This window comes from Salvelinus fontinalis, chromosome 35 (genome assembly GCF_029448725.1).
Source record: "Salvelinus fontinalis isolate EN_2023a chromosome 35, ASM2944872v1, whole genome shotgun sequence".
Taxonomy (NCBI): domain Eukaryota; kingdom Metazoa; phylum Chordata; class Actinopteri; order Salmoniformes; family Salmonidae; genus Salvelinus; species Salvelinus fontinalis.
In genome coordinates, this window is record NC_074699.1 from 41,664,122 (window position 1) to 41,683,063 (window position 18,942).

The 18,942-nt window shown below is 46.4% G+C and overlaps 1 protein-coding gene across 1 annotated transcript; it reads right to left on the minus strand.

The window, feature by feature from the left end:
- Nucleotides 1-584: 584 nt before the first annotated feature.
- Nucleotides 585-18,433, minus strand: LOC129834898 (RNA polymerase-associated protein LEO1-like). The gene is made up of 14 exons (XM_055900265.1): nt 18,324-18,433; nt 17,792-17,934; nt 17,443-17,708; nt 16,717-17,312; nt 15,219-15,569; nt 12,947-13,041; nt 11,620-11,768; nt 11,302-11,386; nt 10,526-10,620; nt 9,263-9,397; nt 4,903-5,038; nt 2,289-2,493; nt 1,102-1,199; nt 585-885 (listed from the first exon to the last, which is right to left on the minus strand). The coding sequence occupies exons 1-14, from the start codon at nt 18,379-18,381 to the stop codon at nt 772-774; spliced, it is 2,526 nt and encodes an 841-aa protein (XP_055756240.1). The 5' UTR covers nt 18,382-18,433; the 3' UTR covers nt 585-771.
- Nucleotides 18,434-18,942: the final 509 nt, after the last annotated feature.

Genomic DNA, 18,942 nt, shown 5'->3' on the forward strand with positions numbered 1-18,942 from the left:
GTTCTTTTTCTTCCTACCTTGTTATTTTTAGTACTACATTGATTACTACATTATTACATCCTCATCCTCCACCACCCCTCTCTCCTCTCTTACCCATCCTCATCCTCCACCACCCTCTCTCCTCTCTTACCCATCCTCATCCTCCACCACCCCTCTCTCCTCTCTTACCCATCCTCATCCTCCACCACCCCTCTCTCCTCTCTTACCCATCCTCATCCTCCACCACCCTCTCTCCTCTCTTACCCATCCTCATCCTCCACCACCCTCTCTCCTCTCTTACCCATCCTCATCCTCCACCACCCTCTCTCCTCTCTTACCCATCCTCATCCTCCACCACCCCTCTCTCCTCTCTTACCCATCCTCATCCTCCACCACCCCTCTCTCCTCTCTTACCCATCCCCATCTTCTCTCTGCTGTGCCAGATGGATTGAACAGTATCTACTGTTAGTGAAGAGGTCAGACAGACCATCATCCCCCAGACAGTCCTTCCCCCCTTCAACTCTCCATCTTTAACCTCCATTAGAAAATGGACATCTCAAAACAAAACTGAACTTTAAAAAGAAATCATAACAAAGAGACTGAGGTTTGGTCGTTGAGATAAACACCTAGTTCATCTTCTCTTTATTCCTACAGCTGTACAGAGCTCTCTCTCTCTCACTCAGTCATCATTAGAAAATATACAAACTACAAATTAAACGTTTAGGTCTACATCGCGACGCATTGAATATAACAAAACACTGATGATAGTGGTATGATAAAAAAAAACAGACATCATTCATCATCTTCCTCCTCTTCGTCGCTGATGACGTACTTCTTTGCCTTCTTGGGTTCCACCTCCTCCTCCTCATCCTCCTCAGCCTTCCTCTTCCCTGAACTCTCCCCTTCCTAGAGAGAGAGGGGGGAGAGAGACAGGAAAAATGTGATTTGACTCACTTCAGATCTGCGTCAAAGTGATTTGTTACCTGAACTAGATTCCTATTTGTAGTGATTCACACTGCCTTCTGCTGGTAGATCATAGGACTGCACCCTCTGTCACAACTCATCTCTCCATTCTCTCACTGTACTAAAACCTGTGTGTGTGTGTGTGTGTGTGTGTCTCACCTCGTCAGAGTCTAGTTTCTTGGCCTTGAGCAGTCTCTGGGCTTTATCATCATCAGAACCCTCATCACTGTCAGACGAGTAGATCCTAGCACGCTCCTCTATATGGAAGAGAAAGAGTGGAGGAGAGATGGAAGAGAAGAGACGGAAGAGAGTGGAGGAGGGGAGGGGGACGGAAAAGTGGAGGGGGACGGAAAAGGGGAGACGGTGGAGAGAAAGGGAGAGAACGCATTGACATGAGCAAAAACAAACACTTTCACCTCAGCCCTCAGTCCTCCTCCTCCTCCCTTGTATTTAATCTGGATGTGTCTCTGTTTAGATATGGTGTGTGTCCTCACCCCTCAGTCCTCCTCCTCCTCCCTTGTATTTAATCTGGATGTGTCTCTGTTTAGATATGGTGTGTGTCCTCACCCCTCAGTCCTCCTCCTCCTCCTCCCTTGTATTTAATCTGGATGTGTCTCTGTTTAGATATGGTGTGTGTCCTCACCTCTCAGTCCTCCTTCTCCCTTGTATTTCATCTGGATGTGTCTCTGTTTAGATATGGTGTGTGTCCTCACCCCTCAGTCCTCCTCCTCCTCCCTTGTATTTAATCTGGATGTGTCTCTGTTTAGATATGGTGTGTGTCCTCACCCCTCAGTCCTCCTCCCTTGTATTTAATCTGGATGTGTCTCTGTTTAGATATGGTGTGTGTCCTCACCCCTCAGTCCTCCTCCCTTGTATTTAATCTGGATGTGTCTCTGTTTAGATATGGTGTGTGTCCTCACCCCTCAGTCCTCCTCCCTTGTATTTAATCTGGATGTGTCTCTGTTTAGATATGGTGTGTGTCCTCACCCCTCAGTCCTCCTCCCTTGTATTTAATCTGGATGTGTCTCTGTTTAGATATGGTGTGTGTCCTCACCCCTCAGTCCTCCTCCTCCTACTCCCTTGTATTTAATCTGGATGTGTCTCTGTTTAGATATGGTGTGTGTCCTCACCTCTCAGTCCTCCTTCTCCCTTGTATTTAATCTGGATGTGTCTCTGTTTAGATATGGTGTGTGTCCTCACCCCTCAGTCCTCCTCCTCCTACTCCCTTGTATTTAATCTGGATGTGTCTCTGTTTAGATATGGTGTGTGTCCTCACCTCTCAGTCCTCCTCCTCCCTTGTATTTAATCTGGATGTGTCTCTGTTTAGATATGGTGTGTCTCCTCACCCCTCAGTCCTCCTCCTCCTCCTCCTCCTCCCTTGTATTTGCTCTTGATGGCGGCCAGGCTGACCGACTCGTCCCCCTCCTCATCGTCGTCATAGCGATCAGGCTCCAGGTAACCTGCGCTCAGCCCTCGTTGGTGCTGCTTCTCTCTCATCCGCCGCTGTTGGCCCTCACGACGGATAGACGCACGCAGACGCTCTTCCTCTTTCTGTAGGGGGGGGGGCGGGGGCGAGGAGCAGGAGGAGAGATGGGTCAACATTTTAACCCCTCAAATGAGATAAGGCGTCGTCCTGTCTATTTGAAATGTTCTGAGAAAATATAGGAGACTGTAATCAGCAATAGAAGCCCAGTCAGTGCTTCTAGTAACAACAGAAAGTCTGTCTCGTCTCCAGACTGTAGTTATTATACTGAACAAAAATATAAACCGCGACATGTAAAGCAGAAAGAGGAGGAAGGGAAGCGCTACTAAGGTACACAATAGTACATGTTGGTCGATAGAAGGTGCTCTTTGGTAAAAGGGGTAAATTGGTCATCAAAAAGAGAGGACCAAGGCAATCTTCATATAATTCATTAAAATGCCTTAATTAGCATGTTCAATAGAAACAACGTTAAAAAAAATCTAATAATTAAATGACGCGTTTGGGCTGCATGGCCTTCGTCAGGGAGTACAACCAAAAAAAAAGAATACAATGTCCTCTTTTTAACAGCTTTTTTGAACAGCAACATGTGAAGTGTCGGTCCCATGTTTTTACTGAGCTGATATATATACACGATTCAAGAAATGTTTCATATTCACAAAAAATCTTATTTCTCTCAAATGTTGTCCACAAATTTATTTACATCTCTGTTTGTGAGAAATTATATTTTGCCAAGATAATCCATCCACCTGACAGGTGTGGAATATCAAGAAGCATGATCATTACATAGGTGAACCTTCTGCTGGGGACAATAAAAGACTACTCTAAAATGTGCAGTTTTGTCACATAATAGAATGCCACAGATGTCTCAAGTTGAGGGATGCTGACTGCAGGAATGTCCAGAGAAGTTGATGTTCATTTCTCTACCATAAAGCACCTCCATAACATCGTTTTAGAGAATTTGGCAGTACGCCCAACCGGCCTTACAACCACACCAGCTCAGGACCTTCACATCCGACTTCTTCACCTGCGGGATCGTCTGACATCAGCCACTCAGACAACTGTTGAAACCGTGGGTTTGCACAACTGAAGAATTTCTGTACAAACTGTCAGAAACCGTCTCAGGGAAGCTCATCTGAGTGCTTGTTGTCCTCAACCGGGGTCGTGACCTGACTGCAGTTTGGTTGTAACCGACTTCAGTGGGAAAATGCTCCCCTTCGATGGCCATGCTGGACAGGTTTCAACTGTACCGGGCAGATGGCAGATAGCATGTATGGTGTTGTGTGGGCGAGCAGTTTGCTGATGTCAACAGAGTACCCCATGGTGGTGGTGGGGTGATGCTATGGGCAGGCATGCGCTACGGACAACGAACACAATTGCATTTTATCGATGGCAGTTTGAATGCACAGAGATACCGTGACGAGATCCTGAGGCCCGTTGTCGTGCCATTCATCCTCCACCATTACCTCATAATTCAGAATGATAATGCACAGCCCCATGTTGCAAGGATCTGTACACAATTCCTGGAAGCTGAAAATGTCCCAGTTCTTCCATGGTCTGCATACTGACCAGAAATGTCATCCATTGAGCACGTTTGGGATGCTCTGGATCAACATATACGACAGCGTGTTCCAGTTCCCGCCCATATCCAGCAACTTCACACAGACATTAAAGAGGAGTGGGTCAACGTTCCACAGGCCACAATCAACAGCCTGATCAACTCTATGTGAAGGAGATGTGTCACGCTGCATGAGGCAAATGGTGGTCACACCAGATACTGACTGGTTTTCTTTATCTAAGGTATCTGCGACCGACAGATGCATATCTGTATTCCCAGTCATGTGAAATCTACAGATCAAGGCCTAATGCATTTATTTCAATTGACTGGATTTACTTATATGAATTGTAACTAAGTCAAATCTTTTAAAATTGTTGCATTTTTTGCGTTAATATTTTTGTTGAGTGTAGTTCTGCTAACATCACACATCTCATAACCTTATTACATGACATCCTATATGTGTCACGCTCTGGCCTTAGTTATCTTTGTTTTCTTTATTATTTTAGTTAGGCCAGGGTGTGACATGGGGGATGTATGTGTTTTGTATTGTCTACGTTTTTTTGTATGTTTATGGGGCAGTGTTAGGTCTAGGTGTACGTATGTCTATGGTTGCCTAGATTGGTTCTCAATTAGAGACAGCTGTCTATCGTTGTCTCTGATTGGGAGCCATATTTAAGGCAGCCATAGTCATTAGGTAGTTTGTGGGTGATTGTCTGTGTGTAAGTTGCCAGTGTCTGCACTTATTGTTTGTATAGCTTCACGTTCGTCTGTTTGTTGTTTTGATTAGTTTGTATAGTGTTCGTTTCGTTTTCGTCTTCATTAAAGAGAGAATGTATTGTTATCACGCTGCGCCTTGGTCCTCCTCACTTAAATGTTACGACGAACGTGACAATATGAAACCACACAGTCCAGCGTGTGTTACCTTGATCATCTCATTGCGTTGAGACTCAGGGTCTCGTCCAGCCATGGGCAGTATTCTAATCTTCTGGGTCTTAGAGCAGCGGTCAGCCAGGGAGAGGGTCATCTTCCTGTGGGTGGCGCTGTCTGTGGAGTGGGGTCTGGAGAGAACACACACAGCTTTATATCTCAAATCAGACATTCATGACATTCATGACATTCATACCGTACCAAAACAAGTCCCGTTCTAATACTGTACCAAAACAAGTCCCGTTCTAATACCGTACCAAAACAAGTCCCGTTCTAATACCGTACCAAAACAAGTCCCGTTCTAATACCGTACCAAAACAAGTCCCGTTCTAATACTGTACCAAAACAAGTCCCGTTCTAATACCGTACCAAAACAAGTCCCGTTCTAATACCGTACCAAAACAAGTCCCGTTCTAATACTGTACCAAAACAAGTCCCGTTCTATTGTAATACCGTACCAGAACAAGTCCCGTTCTAATACTGTACCAAAACAAGTCCCGTTCTAATGTAATACTGTACGAAAACAAGTCCGATTCTAATACTGTACCAAAACAAGTCCCATTCTATTGTAATACCGTACCAGAACAAGTCCCGTTCTAATACTGTACCAAAACAAGTCCCGTTCTAATGTAATACTGTACCAAAACTAGTCCCGTTCTAATACCGTACCAAAACAAGTCCCATTCTATTGTAATACCGTACCAAAACAAGTCCCGTTCTAATACCGTACCAAAACAAGCCCCGTTCTAATACCGTACCAAAACAAGTCCCGTTCTAATACCGTACCAAAACAAGTCCCGTTCTATTGTAATACAGTACCAGAACAAGTCCCGTTCTAATACTGTACCAAAACAAGTCCCGTTCTAATGTAATACTGTACCAAAACAAGTCAGATTCTAATACTGTACCAAAACAAGTCCCATTCTATTGTAATACCGTACCAAAACAAGTCCCATTCTAATAATGTACCAAAACAAGTCCCGTTCTAATGTAATACTGTACCAAAACAAGTCCCATTCTAATACTGTACCAAAACAAGTCCCATTCTATTGTAATACCGTACCAAAACAAGTCCCGTTCTATTGTAATACCGTACCAAAACAAGTCCCGTTCTAATACCGTACCAAAACAAGCCCCGTTCTAATACCGTACCAAAACAAGTCCCGTTCTATTGTAATACCGTACCAAAACAAGTCCCGTTCTAATACCGTACCAAAACAAGCCCCGTTCTAATACCGTACCAAAACAAGTCCCGTTCTAATACCGTACCAAAACAAGTCCCGTTCTAATACCGTACCAAAACAAGTCCCGTTCTAATACCGTACCAAAACAAGTCCCGTTCTAATACCGTACCAAAACAAGTCCCGTTCTAATACTGTACCAAAACAAGTCCCGTTCTAATACTGTACCAAAACAAGTCCCGTTCTAATACTGCACCAAAACAAGTCCCATTCTAATACTGTACCAAAACAAGTCCCGTTCTATTGTAATACTGTACCAAAACAAGTCCCGTTCTAATACTGTACCAAAACAAGTCCCGTCCCGTTCTAATACTGTACCAAAACAAGTCCCGTTCTAATACCGTACCAAAACAAGTCCCGTTCTAATACCGTACCAAAACAAGTCCCGTTCTATTCTAATACTGTACCAAAACAAGTCCCGTTCTATTGTAATACTGTACCAAAACAAGTCCCGTTCTATTGTAATACTGTACCAAAACAAGTCCCGTTCTATTGTAATACTGTACCAAAACAAGTCCCGTTCTATTGTAATACTGTACCAAAACAAGTCGCGTTCTATTGTAATACTGTACCAAAACAAGTCCCGTTCTATTGTAATACTGTACCAAAACAAGTCCCGTTCTATTGTAATACTGTACCAAAACAAGTCGCGTTCTATTGTAATACTGTACCAAAACAAGTCGCGTTCTATTGTAATACTGTACCAAAACAAGTCCCGTTCTATTGTAATACTGTACCAGAACAAGTCCCGTTCTATTGTAATACTGTACCAAAACAAGTCCCGTTCTATTGTAATACTGTACCAAAACAAGTCCCGTTCTATTGTAATACTGTACCAAAACAAGTCCCGTTCTATTGTAATACTGTACCAAAACAAGTCCCGTTCTAATACTGTACCAAAACAAGTCCCGTTCTAATACTGTACCAAAACAAGTCCCGTTCTAATACTGTACCAAAACAAGTCCCGTTCTATTGTAATACTGTACCAGAACAAGTCCCGTTCTATTGTAATACTGTACCAAAACAAGTCCCGTTCTATTGTAATACTGTACCAAAACAAGTCCCGTTCTAATAATGTACCAAAACAAGTCCCGTTCTAATACCGTACCAAAACTAGTCCCGTTCTAATACCGTACCAAAACTAGTCCCGTTCTAATACCGTACCAAAACAAGTCCCGTTCTAATACCGTACCAAAACAAGTCCCGTTCTAATACCGTACCAAAACAAGTCCCGTTCTAATACCGTACCAAAACAAGTCCCGTTCTAATACCGTACCAAAACTAGTCCCGTTCTAATACCGTACCAAAACAAGTCCCGTTCTAATACCGTACCACAACAAGTCCCGTTCTAATACCGTACCACAACAAGTCCTGTTCTAATACCGTACCAAAACAAGTCCCGTTCTAATACCGTACCAAAACAAGTCCCGTTCTAATACCGTACCAAAACAAGTCCCGTTCTAATACCGTACCAAAACAAGTCCCGTTCTAATACTGTACCAAAACAAGTCCCGTTCTAATACTGTACCAAAACAAGTCCCGTTCTAATACTGTACCAAAACAAGTCCCGTTCTAATACTGCACCAAAACAAGTCCCGTTCTAATACTGTACCAAAACAAGTCCCGTTCTAATACTGTACCAAAACAAGTCCCGTTCTAATACTGTACCAAAACAAGTCCCGTTCTAATACTGCACCAAAACAAGTCCCGTTCTAATACTGTACCAGAACAAGTCCCATTCTAATACTGTACCAAAACAAGTCCCGTTCTATTGTAATACTGTACCAAAACAAGTCCCGTTCTAATACTGTACCAAAACAAGTCCGGTTCTATTGTAATACTGTACCAGAACAAGTCCCGTTCTAATACTGTACCAAAACAAGTCCCGTTCTATTGTAATACTGTACCAAAACAAGTCCCGTTCTATTGTAATACTGTACCAGAACAAGTCCCGTTCTATTGTAATACTGTACCAAAACAAGTCCCGTTCTATTGTAATACTGTACCAAAACAAGTCCCGTTCTAATACCGCACCAAAACAAGTCCCGTTCTATTGTAATACCGCACCAAAACAAGTCCCGTTCTAATACCGTACCAAAACTAGTCCCGTTCTAATACTGTACCAAAACTAGTCCCGTTCTATTGTAATACTGTACCAAAACAAGTCCCGTTCTAATACTGTACCAAAACAAGTCCCGTTCTAATACCGTACCAAAACAAGTCCCGTTCTAATACCGCACCAAAACAAGTCCCGTTCTAATACCGTACCAACACAAGTCCCGTTCTAATACTGTACCAAAACAAGTCCCGTTCTAATACTGTACCAAAACAAGTCCCGTTCTAATACTGTACCAAAACAAGTCCCGTTCTAATACTGTACCAAAACAAGTCCCGTTCTATTGTAATACTGTACCAAAACAAGTCCCGTTCTAATACTGTACCAAAACAAGTCCCGTTCTATTGTAATACTGTACCAAAACAAGTCCCGTTCTATTGTAATACTGTACCAAAACAAGTCCCGTTCTATTGTAATACTGTACCAAAACAAGTCCCGTTCTAATACTGTACCAAAACAAGTCCCGTTCTAATACTGTACCAAAACAAGTCCCGTTCTATTGTAATACTGTACCAAAACAAGTCCCGTTCTAATACCGTACCAAAACAAGTCCCGTTCTAATACCGTACCAAAACAAGTCCCGTTCTAATACCGTACCAAAACAAGTCCCGTTCTAATACTGTACCAAAACAAGTCCCGTTCTATTGTAATACTGTACCAAAACAAGTCCCGTTCTACTACCGTACCAAAACAAGTCCCGTTCTAATACTGTACCAAAACAAGTCCCGTTCTATTGTAATACTGTACCAAAACAAGTCCCGTTCTATTGTAATACTGTACCAAAACAAGTCCCGTTCTAATACTGTACCAAAACAAGTCCCGTTCTAATACCGTACCAAAACAAGTCCCGTTCTAATACCGTACCAAAACAAGTCCCGTTCTAATACCGTACCAAAACAAGTCCCGTTCTAATACCGTACCAAAACAAGTCCCGTTCTAATACCGTACCAAAACAAGTCCCGTTCTAATACTGTGTGTGTGTGTATAGACAGTGTTACCTGAAGGTGAGTTTGGTCTTGAACACAGCCTGTCCCTGTAGTCCAGTCCCTTGTCTGATGAACAGGTGGTTGTGGTCTCCTTGGAGAGGAGCTTTATACACATCAAACACCTCGTTACCCAGGTGGAGAGACATGCTGTGGAGACAGAACACATCAAACACCTCGTTACCCAGGTGGAGAGACCTGCTGTGGAGACAGAACACATCAAACACCTCGTTACCCAGGTGGAGAGACCTGCTGTGGAGACAGAACACATCAAACACCTCGTTACCCAGGTGGAGACAGAACACATCAAACACCTCGTTACCCAGGTGGAGAGACATGCTGTGGAGACAGAACACATCAAACACCTCGTTACCCAGGTGGAGACAGAACACATCAAACACCTCGTTACCCAGGTGGAGAGACATGCTGTGGAGACAGAACACATCAAACACCTCGTTACCCAGGTGGAGACAGAACACATCAAACACCTCGTTACCCAGGTGGAGACAGAACACATCAAACACCTCGTTACCCAGGTGGAGAGACATGCTGTGGAGACAGAACACATCAAACACCTCGTTACCCAGGTGGAGAGACCTGCTGTGGAGACAGAACACATCCACAGATACACACGTAAACACACATTTCCCATGGCTAAATCAATGTATTAATTATTAATTCAAGCACAATCATCAGCTGTCCGGCGTTACTCCTCTTCGTCAGGAGTCCGGCGTTACTCCTCTTCGTCAGGAGTCCGGCGTTTCTCCTCTTCGTCAGGAGTCCGGCGTTACTCCTCTTCGTCAGCTGTCCGGCGTTACTCCTCTTCGTCAGCTGTCCAGCGTTACTCCTCTTCATCAGCTGTCCAGCGTTACTCCTCTTCATCAGCTGTCCAGCGTTACTCCTCTTCATCAGCTGTCCAGCGTTACTCCTCTTCATCAGCTGTCCAGCGTTACTCCTCTTCATCAGGAGTCCAGCGTTACTCCTCTTCATCAGGAGTCCAGCGTTACTCCTCTTCATCAGCTGTCCAGCGTTACTCCTCTTCATCAGGAGTCCAGTGTTACTCCTCTTCATCAGCTGTCCAGTGTTACTCATCTACCTCAGCTGTCCAGTGTTACTCATCTTCCTCTAGCCCTCTGAGGATCTTGCGGTCGTGTGTGTGTGTGTGTGTGTGTGTGTGTGTGTGTGTGTGTGTGTGTGTGTGTGTGTGTGTGTGTGTGTGTGTGTGTGTGTGTGTGTGTGTGTGTGTGTGTGTGTGTGTGAGAGAGCGCGCGCGCTGACCTGCCGTCAGACCACTTGACGATGCGGGCGTTACTGTCTCTGCTCTCGTTCCCCTCCTCGTCTTTCTTGGCTCTCCACCGGATAGTATTCTCAACCTGAACACAGAACACTGTTACATCACTGTTACATCACACACACACACACAACACTGTCACATCACACACACACACAACACTGTCACATCACACAACACTGTCACATCACACACAACACTGTCACATCACACACAACACTGTCACATCACACACAACACTGTCACATCACACATCACACAACACTGTCACATCACACATCACACAACACTGTCACATCACACAACACTGTCACATCACACACAACACTGTCACATCACACACAACACTGTCACATCACACACAACACTGTCACATCACACACAACACTGTCACATCACACACAACACTGTCACATCACACACAACACTGTCACATCACACACAACACTGTCACATCACACACACACAACACTGTCACATCACACACACACTGTCACATCACACACACACTGTCACATCACACACACACAACACTGTCACATCACATCACTGTCACATCACACACACAACACTGTCACATCACACACACAACACTGTCACATCACACACACAACACTGTCACATCACACACACAACACTGTCACATCACACACAACACTGTCACATCACACACAACACTGTCACATCACACACAACACTGTCACATCACACACAACACACACAGCGCAGGAACTGAGCACACACACAGGGCACACACACACACCTTCAGTTTGAGCCTGGTCCGTCCCTCTTCATCCAACATCTCCTCATCCTCAAACTCATCTTCATAGTACTGGGAGTCAAAGGGTCTAAAAGGAGAGGAATACACACATCACACACACAGTTCAGAGAGAAGACACTGCTTCTACCTATCCAGACCCTTCAGATCTGAGAACATGGAATGCTCAGGGGGGTGTCAGGGTTAGGGGCCAGGGGAGGGCGGGGTCAGGGGGGTGTCAGGGTTAGGGGTCAGGGGAGGGCGGGGTCAGGGGCCAGGGCGAGGGCCAGGAAGTGAACTGGGACCATCTCGGGTGAGTCTAACCTGGGCTCAACAGAGAGGAAGTTGGGTAGTTTGACGAAGTAGAGGTCTGATCCTAGATCAGTGCTGACTTTAGGAATCTCCACCTCGATACGAGTCTCTGGGACGTGCTCCTCCTCAGCCTGCTCCCCTTCCATACCATCCTCTTGGTCCTGGGGAGAGACACACACAGAGACACACACGCAGAGACACACACGCAGAGAAGAGACACACACGCAGAGAAGAGACACACACGCAGAGAAGAGACACACACGCAGAGAAGAGACACACACGCAGAGAAGAGACACACACGCAGAGAAGAGACACACACGCAGAGAAGAGACACACACGCAGAGAAGAGACACACACGCAGAGAAGAGACACACACGCAGAGAAGAGACACACACGCAGAGAAGAGACACACACGCAGAGAAGAGACACACACGCAGAGAAGAGACACACACGCAGAGAAGAGACACACACGCAGAGAAGAGACACACACGCAGAGAAGAGACACACACGCAGAGAAGAGACACACACAGACAGAGAAACACACAGACAGAGAAACACACACAGAGAAACACACACAGAGAAACACACAGACAGAGAAACACACAGACAGAGAAACACACAGACAGAGAAACACACAGACAGAGAAACACACAGACAGAGAAACACACAGACAGAGAAACACACAGACAGAGAAACACACAGACAGAGAAACACACAGACAGAGAAACACACAGACAGAGAAACACACAGACAGAGTAACACACAGACAGAGTAACACACAGACAGAGAAACACACAGACAGAGAAACACACAGACAGAGAAACACACAGACAAAGAAACACACAGACAGAGAAACACACAGACAGAGAAACACACAGACAGAGAAACACACAGACAGAGAAACACACAGACAGAGAAACACACAGACGGAGAAACACACAGACGGAGAAACACACAGACGGAGAAACACACAGACGGAGAAACACACAGACGGAGAAACACACAGACGGAGAAACACACAGACGGAGAAACACACAGACAGAGAAACACACAGACAGAGAAACACACAGACAGAGACACTTCATTATTAGTTGTTCTGGAGTGGGGGGGGGGGGGGGGGGGTAAAGTATGTCTAACCAGGGGTTGTCCTGGAGTGGGGGGGGTAAAGTATGTCTCACCAGGGGTTGTCATTGAGTGGGGGGGTAAAGTGTGTCTCACCAGGGGTTGTCCTGGAGTGGGGGGGTAAAGTATGTCTCACCAGAGGTTGTCCTGGAGTGTGGGGGGTAAAGTATGTCTCACCAGGGGTTGTCCTGGAGTGGGGGGGTAAAGTATGTCTTACCAGGGGTTGTCCTGGAGTGGGGGGTTTCTCAGCATCACTGTCTGATGAGATGTCGTCTGCCTCTCCAAACAGGTCGTCTGCTGCTGGCTTCTTACCTGAGGAAGAGATGGAGAGAGATGAGTCCTGACCCCTAACCTTTGACCCGTAACAGGTAAGAGTTGAACATGGAGGGATTATACCCTGACCCCCCCCGCCTCCTCAAAGTGCATCGGAGTGGGCTTGTGCCATCCTGGGATATTCAGTAATACCGACACTGAACACAAGGGGCGCTATTATCAAAACCCACTGAGCCTCTGCAATATGGAGGTTACCAATGCTAATAAGTACATGTAAAATCCCATAGTGAACGCTAGCTAAATGCTAACGAGCGCATTGCGAACATTTTAATAGTCTCTGACAAACTATTTGCTGAACAGACATCTCATAACGGTAATAAAAGTAACTCAAAAACGCTACTCACAGTTTGCTGCACAAAACAAATATTAGACAGCAAAGGGGGATTCTCCTGATCCAGGAGTGGGATTCTCCTGATCCAGGAGTGGGATTCTCCTGATCCAGGAGTGGGATTCTCCTGATCCAGGAGGGGGATTCTCCTGATCCAGGAGGGGGATTCTCTGCTGTTACCAAGCGACGCTTCATTTTGGAAGAAACTAACCACTTAGCTAGATAACTAGCTACTAAATTAGCAAACCAAATGCACAACTGCAGAGCATTTAGCACCTTTTAGACAGTCAACTTAATAGTGAGAAGATATTTAGCTGTCAAACATGTGTAACTACATCTCCTGGCTCATGCTGCACAACAGTGAGTGACTCCAGGCTCCGGTCTCACCACGTAACCGGGGACTACCGCTAAGCTTCATAATGTCAAATAATGTGCCAGGAGATAAAGCAGATCACCAAACGTATTGCACAAGTTGACTGCAGGTACTGTATTTCATAACATTAAAAAAGTAGCTACAAATATTCAAATGTATTAAATAAATTAGATGGTTTCAACAGTATTGCAAAACCATCCTGTGGCTATTTCCAAATACCCCGGTATACGGTATATATCAGGGTTCTCAAAATGGCGGCCCACAGGCCAAATGGTTTTTATTTGGCCCCCCAACTTGAGCAAAATGTTGTTGTTGTTTTTTAACATAAAAGACTAAAAACACCAGGAAATCAGCTCCAAGAGATTTTCATTTTGGAAAATCAGTTCCCAAGTATTCCCATGCATTATACATACAAATGTAAGCAAGGTTTGAAACGATTATGTTTTAGTCAAATATTAAATCTTATATTTTTTTTGTGTGGTCAATTTGCAGTCTACAAATTATTTGTAATTATGTTCCGGACCCCTGCCGGAATAAAATCATTTATTTTCTCAGAAAAATCGGCCCGCGGCTGAATCTAGTTGATGATATATACCAGCCACGCCTACACCGGGGGGAACCTTGGACCTACACCGGGGGGAACCATGGATCTACACCGGGGGGAACCTTGGATCTACACCGGGAGGAACCTTGGATCTACACCGGGAGGAACCTTGGATCTACACCGGGGGGAACCTTGGATCTACACCGGGGGGAACCTTGGATCTACACCGGGAGGAACCTTGGATCTACACCCGGGAGGAACCTTGGACCTACACCCGGGGGAACCTTGGACCTACACCGGGGGGAACCTTGGACCTACACCGGGGAGAACCTTGGACCTACACCGGGGAGAACCTTGGACCTACACCGGGGAGAACCTTGGACCTACACCGGGGAGAACCTTGGACCTACACCGGGGGGAACCTTGGACCTACACCGGGGGGAACCTTGGACCTACACCGGGAGGAACCTTGGACCTACACCAGGGGGAACCTTGGATCTACACCGGGGGGAACCTTGGATCTACACCGGGAGGAACCTTGGATCTACACCGGGAGGAACCTTGGATCGACACCGGGAGGAACCTTGGATCGACACCGGGAGGAACCTTGGATCGACACCGGGAGGAACCTTGGATCTACACCGGGGAGAACCTTGGACCTACACCGGGGAGAACCTTGGACCTACACCAGGAGGAACCTTGGATCTTCTCCTCTAGTATGCGTTGAGGAGACCACAAATAGGACTCTTCAGATTAGGGTTGCATTTTTCAAAACGCCCAAGTTGTCCAGAATTCTTGGTTGGAAGACTCCCGGATTCAGGAGAAGCAGGACATCCGGGAATCCTCCAACCAGGATTTCTGGGATTTTTGGAAAAGTTCTTAATGCAACCAACCTTCAGATCTAGCTTTACCTTTTCCCTTCTTCTTGGCTCCAACGTCGCTGTCAGAGTCTGAGGCAGACGCCATCTTCTTCTTGGCTCCAACGTCGCTGTCAGAGTCTGAGGCAGACGCCATCTTCTTCTTGGCTCCAACGTCGCTGTCAGAGTCTGAGGCAGACGCCATCTTCTTCTTGGCGCCAACGTCGCTGTCAGAGTCTGAGGCAGACGCCATCTTCTTCTTGGCTCCAACGTCGCTGTCAGAGTCTGAGGCAGACGCCATCTTCTTCTTGGCTCCAACGTCGCTGTCAGAATCTGAACCAGACGCCATCTTCTTGTTCTTCCGTCCGACGAAGTCATCCTCGCTGTCACTGCCCTTCGCAGACTCTGAAGCACACACATTTAATTATTATAATTCTCCTGTAGACTTCCAGTCATTGCTCAAACAAAGATTTAAGATAATTTTACTGGTCAATTGCACACAAAGTCCCCTCGAATTGTTAGTTCACCTTTTAAACAATATTCTCTGGTTTGATGAAACCAAGATTGAACTCTTTGGCCTGAATGCCAAGCGTCACGTCTGGAGGAAACTTAACCCTACGGTGAAGCATGGTGGTGGCAGCATCATGCTGTGGGGATGTTTTTCAGCGGCAGGGACTGGGAGACTAGTCAGGATCGAGGGAAAGATGAAAGAAGCAAAGTACAGAGAATCCCTTGATGAAAACCTGCTCCAAAGTGCTCAGGACCTCAGCCTGGGGAAAAGGTTCACCTTCCAACAGGACAACGACCCTAAGCACAGCCAAGACAACGCAGGAGTGACTTCGGGACAAGTCTCTGAATGTCCTTGAGGGGCCCAGCCAGAGTCCAGACTTGAACCCGATCCAACATCTCTGGAGACCTGAACAAATCTGTGCAGTGATGCTCCCCATCCAACCTGACAGAACTTGAGAGGATCTGCAGAGAAGAATGGGAGAAACTCCCCAAATACAGGTGTAACAAGCTTGTAGCATCATACCAAGAAGACTCATGGCTGTAATCGCTGCCAACGGTGCTTCCACAAAGTACTGTGTAAAGGGTCTGAATATTTATGTAAACGTAATATTTCCGTTTTACTTTGTCATTATTATTGTGTGTAGTTTGATGACAGAAAATGATTTAATCCATTTTAGAATAAGGCTGTAATGTAACAAAATGTTGAAAAAGCCAAGGTGTCTGGATACTTTCAGAATGCACTGTAGAGGTTTTTTTTAGAGGTAAGGGGGGCTGCCAGACTGGGTTCCCGGGGAGCTGCTGTTGTGGGGGGTTAAGTGCCTTGTTCAAGAGCACAGCAGCAAACAATGGCATATAGGATGTGATACAACAACATCATATTGATAGAGGCTGATAGAGCACATGAATACAATAGTAAACCAGATGATGCTGAAGGTGGCAACGGTTTTCTTTTCAAACTCCAAGGCTGATCTAGTGAGTGGCTACAGGAAGGTCCTTCAGACCACACACACACACACACACACACACACACTTTCTTCAATACCTGACTTCTTCCTGCTCCTGTGCCCCGCCCCGTCCTCATCAGAATTCTCTCGGTCTTCGTCCGATTGGTGCCGCTTCTTCTCCTCCTCCTCATCCTCTGATTGGTCACTCTTAGCCCCTGCTCCCCACTTTTCATCATCTGATTGGTTCTCCTTGCCTGACCCCTCCCCATCTGAGTGGGGGGTGCCGTGCCCTGAGTGGGGGGTGCCGGGGTCTGACAGGGGGGTGCCGGGGTCTGACAGGGGGGTGCCGGGATCTGACAGGGGGGTGCCGGGCGCCGACTGGGGGGTGCCAGGAACAGACTGGGGGGCCGACTGGGGGGTGCCGGGCGCCGAGTGGGGGGTGCCGGGAACAGACTGGGGGGCCGACTGGGGGGTGCCGGGCGCCGACTGGGGGGTGCCAGGAACAGACTGGGGGGCCGACTGGGGGGTGCCGGGCGCCGACTGGGGGGAGCCGGGCGCCGACTGGGGGGAGCCGGGCGCCGACTGGGGGGAGCCGGGCGCCGACTGGGGGGAGCCGGGCGCCGACTGGGGGGAGCCGGGCGCCGACTGGGGGGAGCCGGGCGCCGACTGGGGGGAGCCGGGGTCGCTATGGATACTGGCGGGAAAACAAGTTATTATGCATTACGTACATTCCAATGAAATTTGTTTTCACTCAAAGTGCTTTCAATACCAGGTGAAAAAGCACTAGCCTATATAAAAACCATTCCTTAATCATTCCTCCTCACCTCTTCTCAGAGCGAGCACTGCCCCTCCCAGACCTGGGGCTCCCCGCCCCCGATATTGGACTGCCTGCCTCTGACCTTCGATCTCCATCTTCCTCCTGGGGCCCTCTCTCCGACCCACTGTGCAGCTCCGCGTCTGACTGGTCATTGTCCTCGGGCTCCGAGTGCATGCTGGCGTCCGACTGGTGTCCTGAGTGTTCTGACAGGTTTGATTGGTTGTCGCTGTGTCGGCTATGGCGTTCCTCTTCACTGTCATCCCCAAACAGCTCCTGGTTCATAGAGTTATGCCATGTCATTATTGAGGCTAAGAGTGTTTTCTGTGTGTGTATGTACTGAAACAACTGGACCTCACCTTGGTGTTGGGCTTTCCCCCGTCTTGTCCATCATCGTCTCTCCCGCTGTCGCTGCCGGAGACGTTACTATGGGAACGGGACCGAGGCATCTCCGGCTCAGATTCAGAACCTGAACCAGAGCCAGACGCCACTGCCGAGACCACTGCACACACACACACTGTCATGTTAGCTTTCAGCTGAGGGAAAATGTACATGCATGTGAAATAAACACAAATACTAACGTTAGCTACGCCCGCACGCCCTATGGATAGCTTGGTTGGTTAGCTAGCTAACGTTAATGTGCTAGACCAAGTATGTACTGGCTATTTTGGTTCTAGTTAGGTTGTTGATGGATATTCTCAAAGGTCCTCTTTACTAACGTTAGCTACTTGTTAGCTACTTAACGTTAGCTTCGCTAGCATCAGCCAACCGGCCTTAGCTAGATCACATTAGCTAGCTTACTAGCTGTAACTGCATAAAGCTATTCATCTAGCGTAACTTTAAACGTGTTTAACTAACTTTTCTGAACAGCATTTTGATGGCTAACTTCACCTCTTTGTTCGTTGTCACTGTCCCCATCACTCCCGAACAGTTCGTCCATGTCCGCCATTTCTTTCGATGAAGACGAACCGGAAGTGACAGATTAGCGTTTTCCCAGTTCATCACGACGCAGAAATGCACGATTAACTGCGTTGAATATCCACTAGGTGGCGGCAGATGAGCGCTATGAAATAAGGGGCATGTAAACATGCATTAGATTAATACGTTAATGGAAATCAATGTTATTTTATCAATTAACCCTGACAAAAAAGATTGCAGTTTATAAAAGTGCAGAATCTGCAGTCGACTGTGGTATTTTGGAAGCAGTAATTGCAGAATAACTGCAGTTATACTGCATTGTAACTGCAGTTGCACTGCAAAAGTACTGCATTAAAAAGAAACAGTGTTATTTTGGACGCAGTATTTATGGTGTACTGCAGTTATACTGCACTCTGACTGCAGTTATACTACGCACTGACCGTAATCTTTTATTCATAAGGGAAAGATTGTTCAATTTGTACAATTTGTTTGAACATAGTGGTTATCAGACAGACCCTCTCCCTCTCTCTCCCTGCCACCCTCCGTCTCCTTGTTTCACACAGTGTTTACTGAAAGGTGAAGCCATACATAA

What these genes read in the sequence shown, in the direction of transcription:
- LOC129834898 (XM_055900265.1), bottom strand. Translation starts at nt 18,381, where the DNA reads ATGGCGGACATGGACGAACTGTTCGGGAGTGATGGGGACAGTGACAAC. An exon ending in TTCCTCTCTGTTGAGCCCAG is followed by an intron (nt 11,387 to 11,619) that starts GTTAGACTCACC and finishes CTCTCCTTTTAG; the next exon opens with ACCCTTTGACTCCCAGTACT. An exon ending in AGGAGGAGGAGGACTGAGGG is followed by an intron (nt 1,200 to 2,288) that starts GTGAGGAGACAC and finishes TCTTCCATATAG; the next exon opens with AGGAGCGTGCTAGGATCTAC.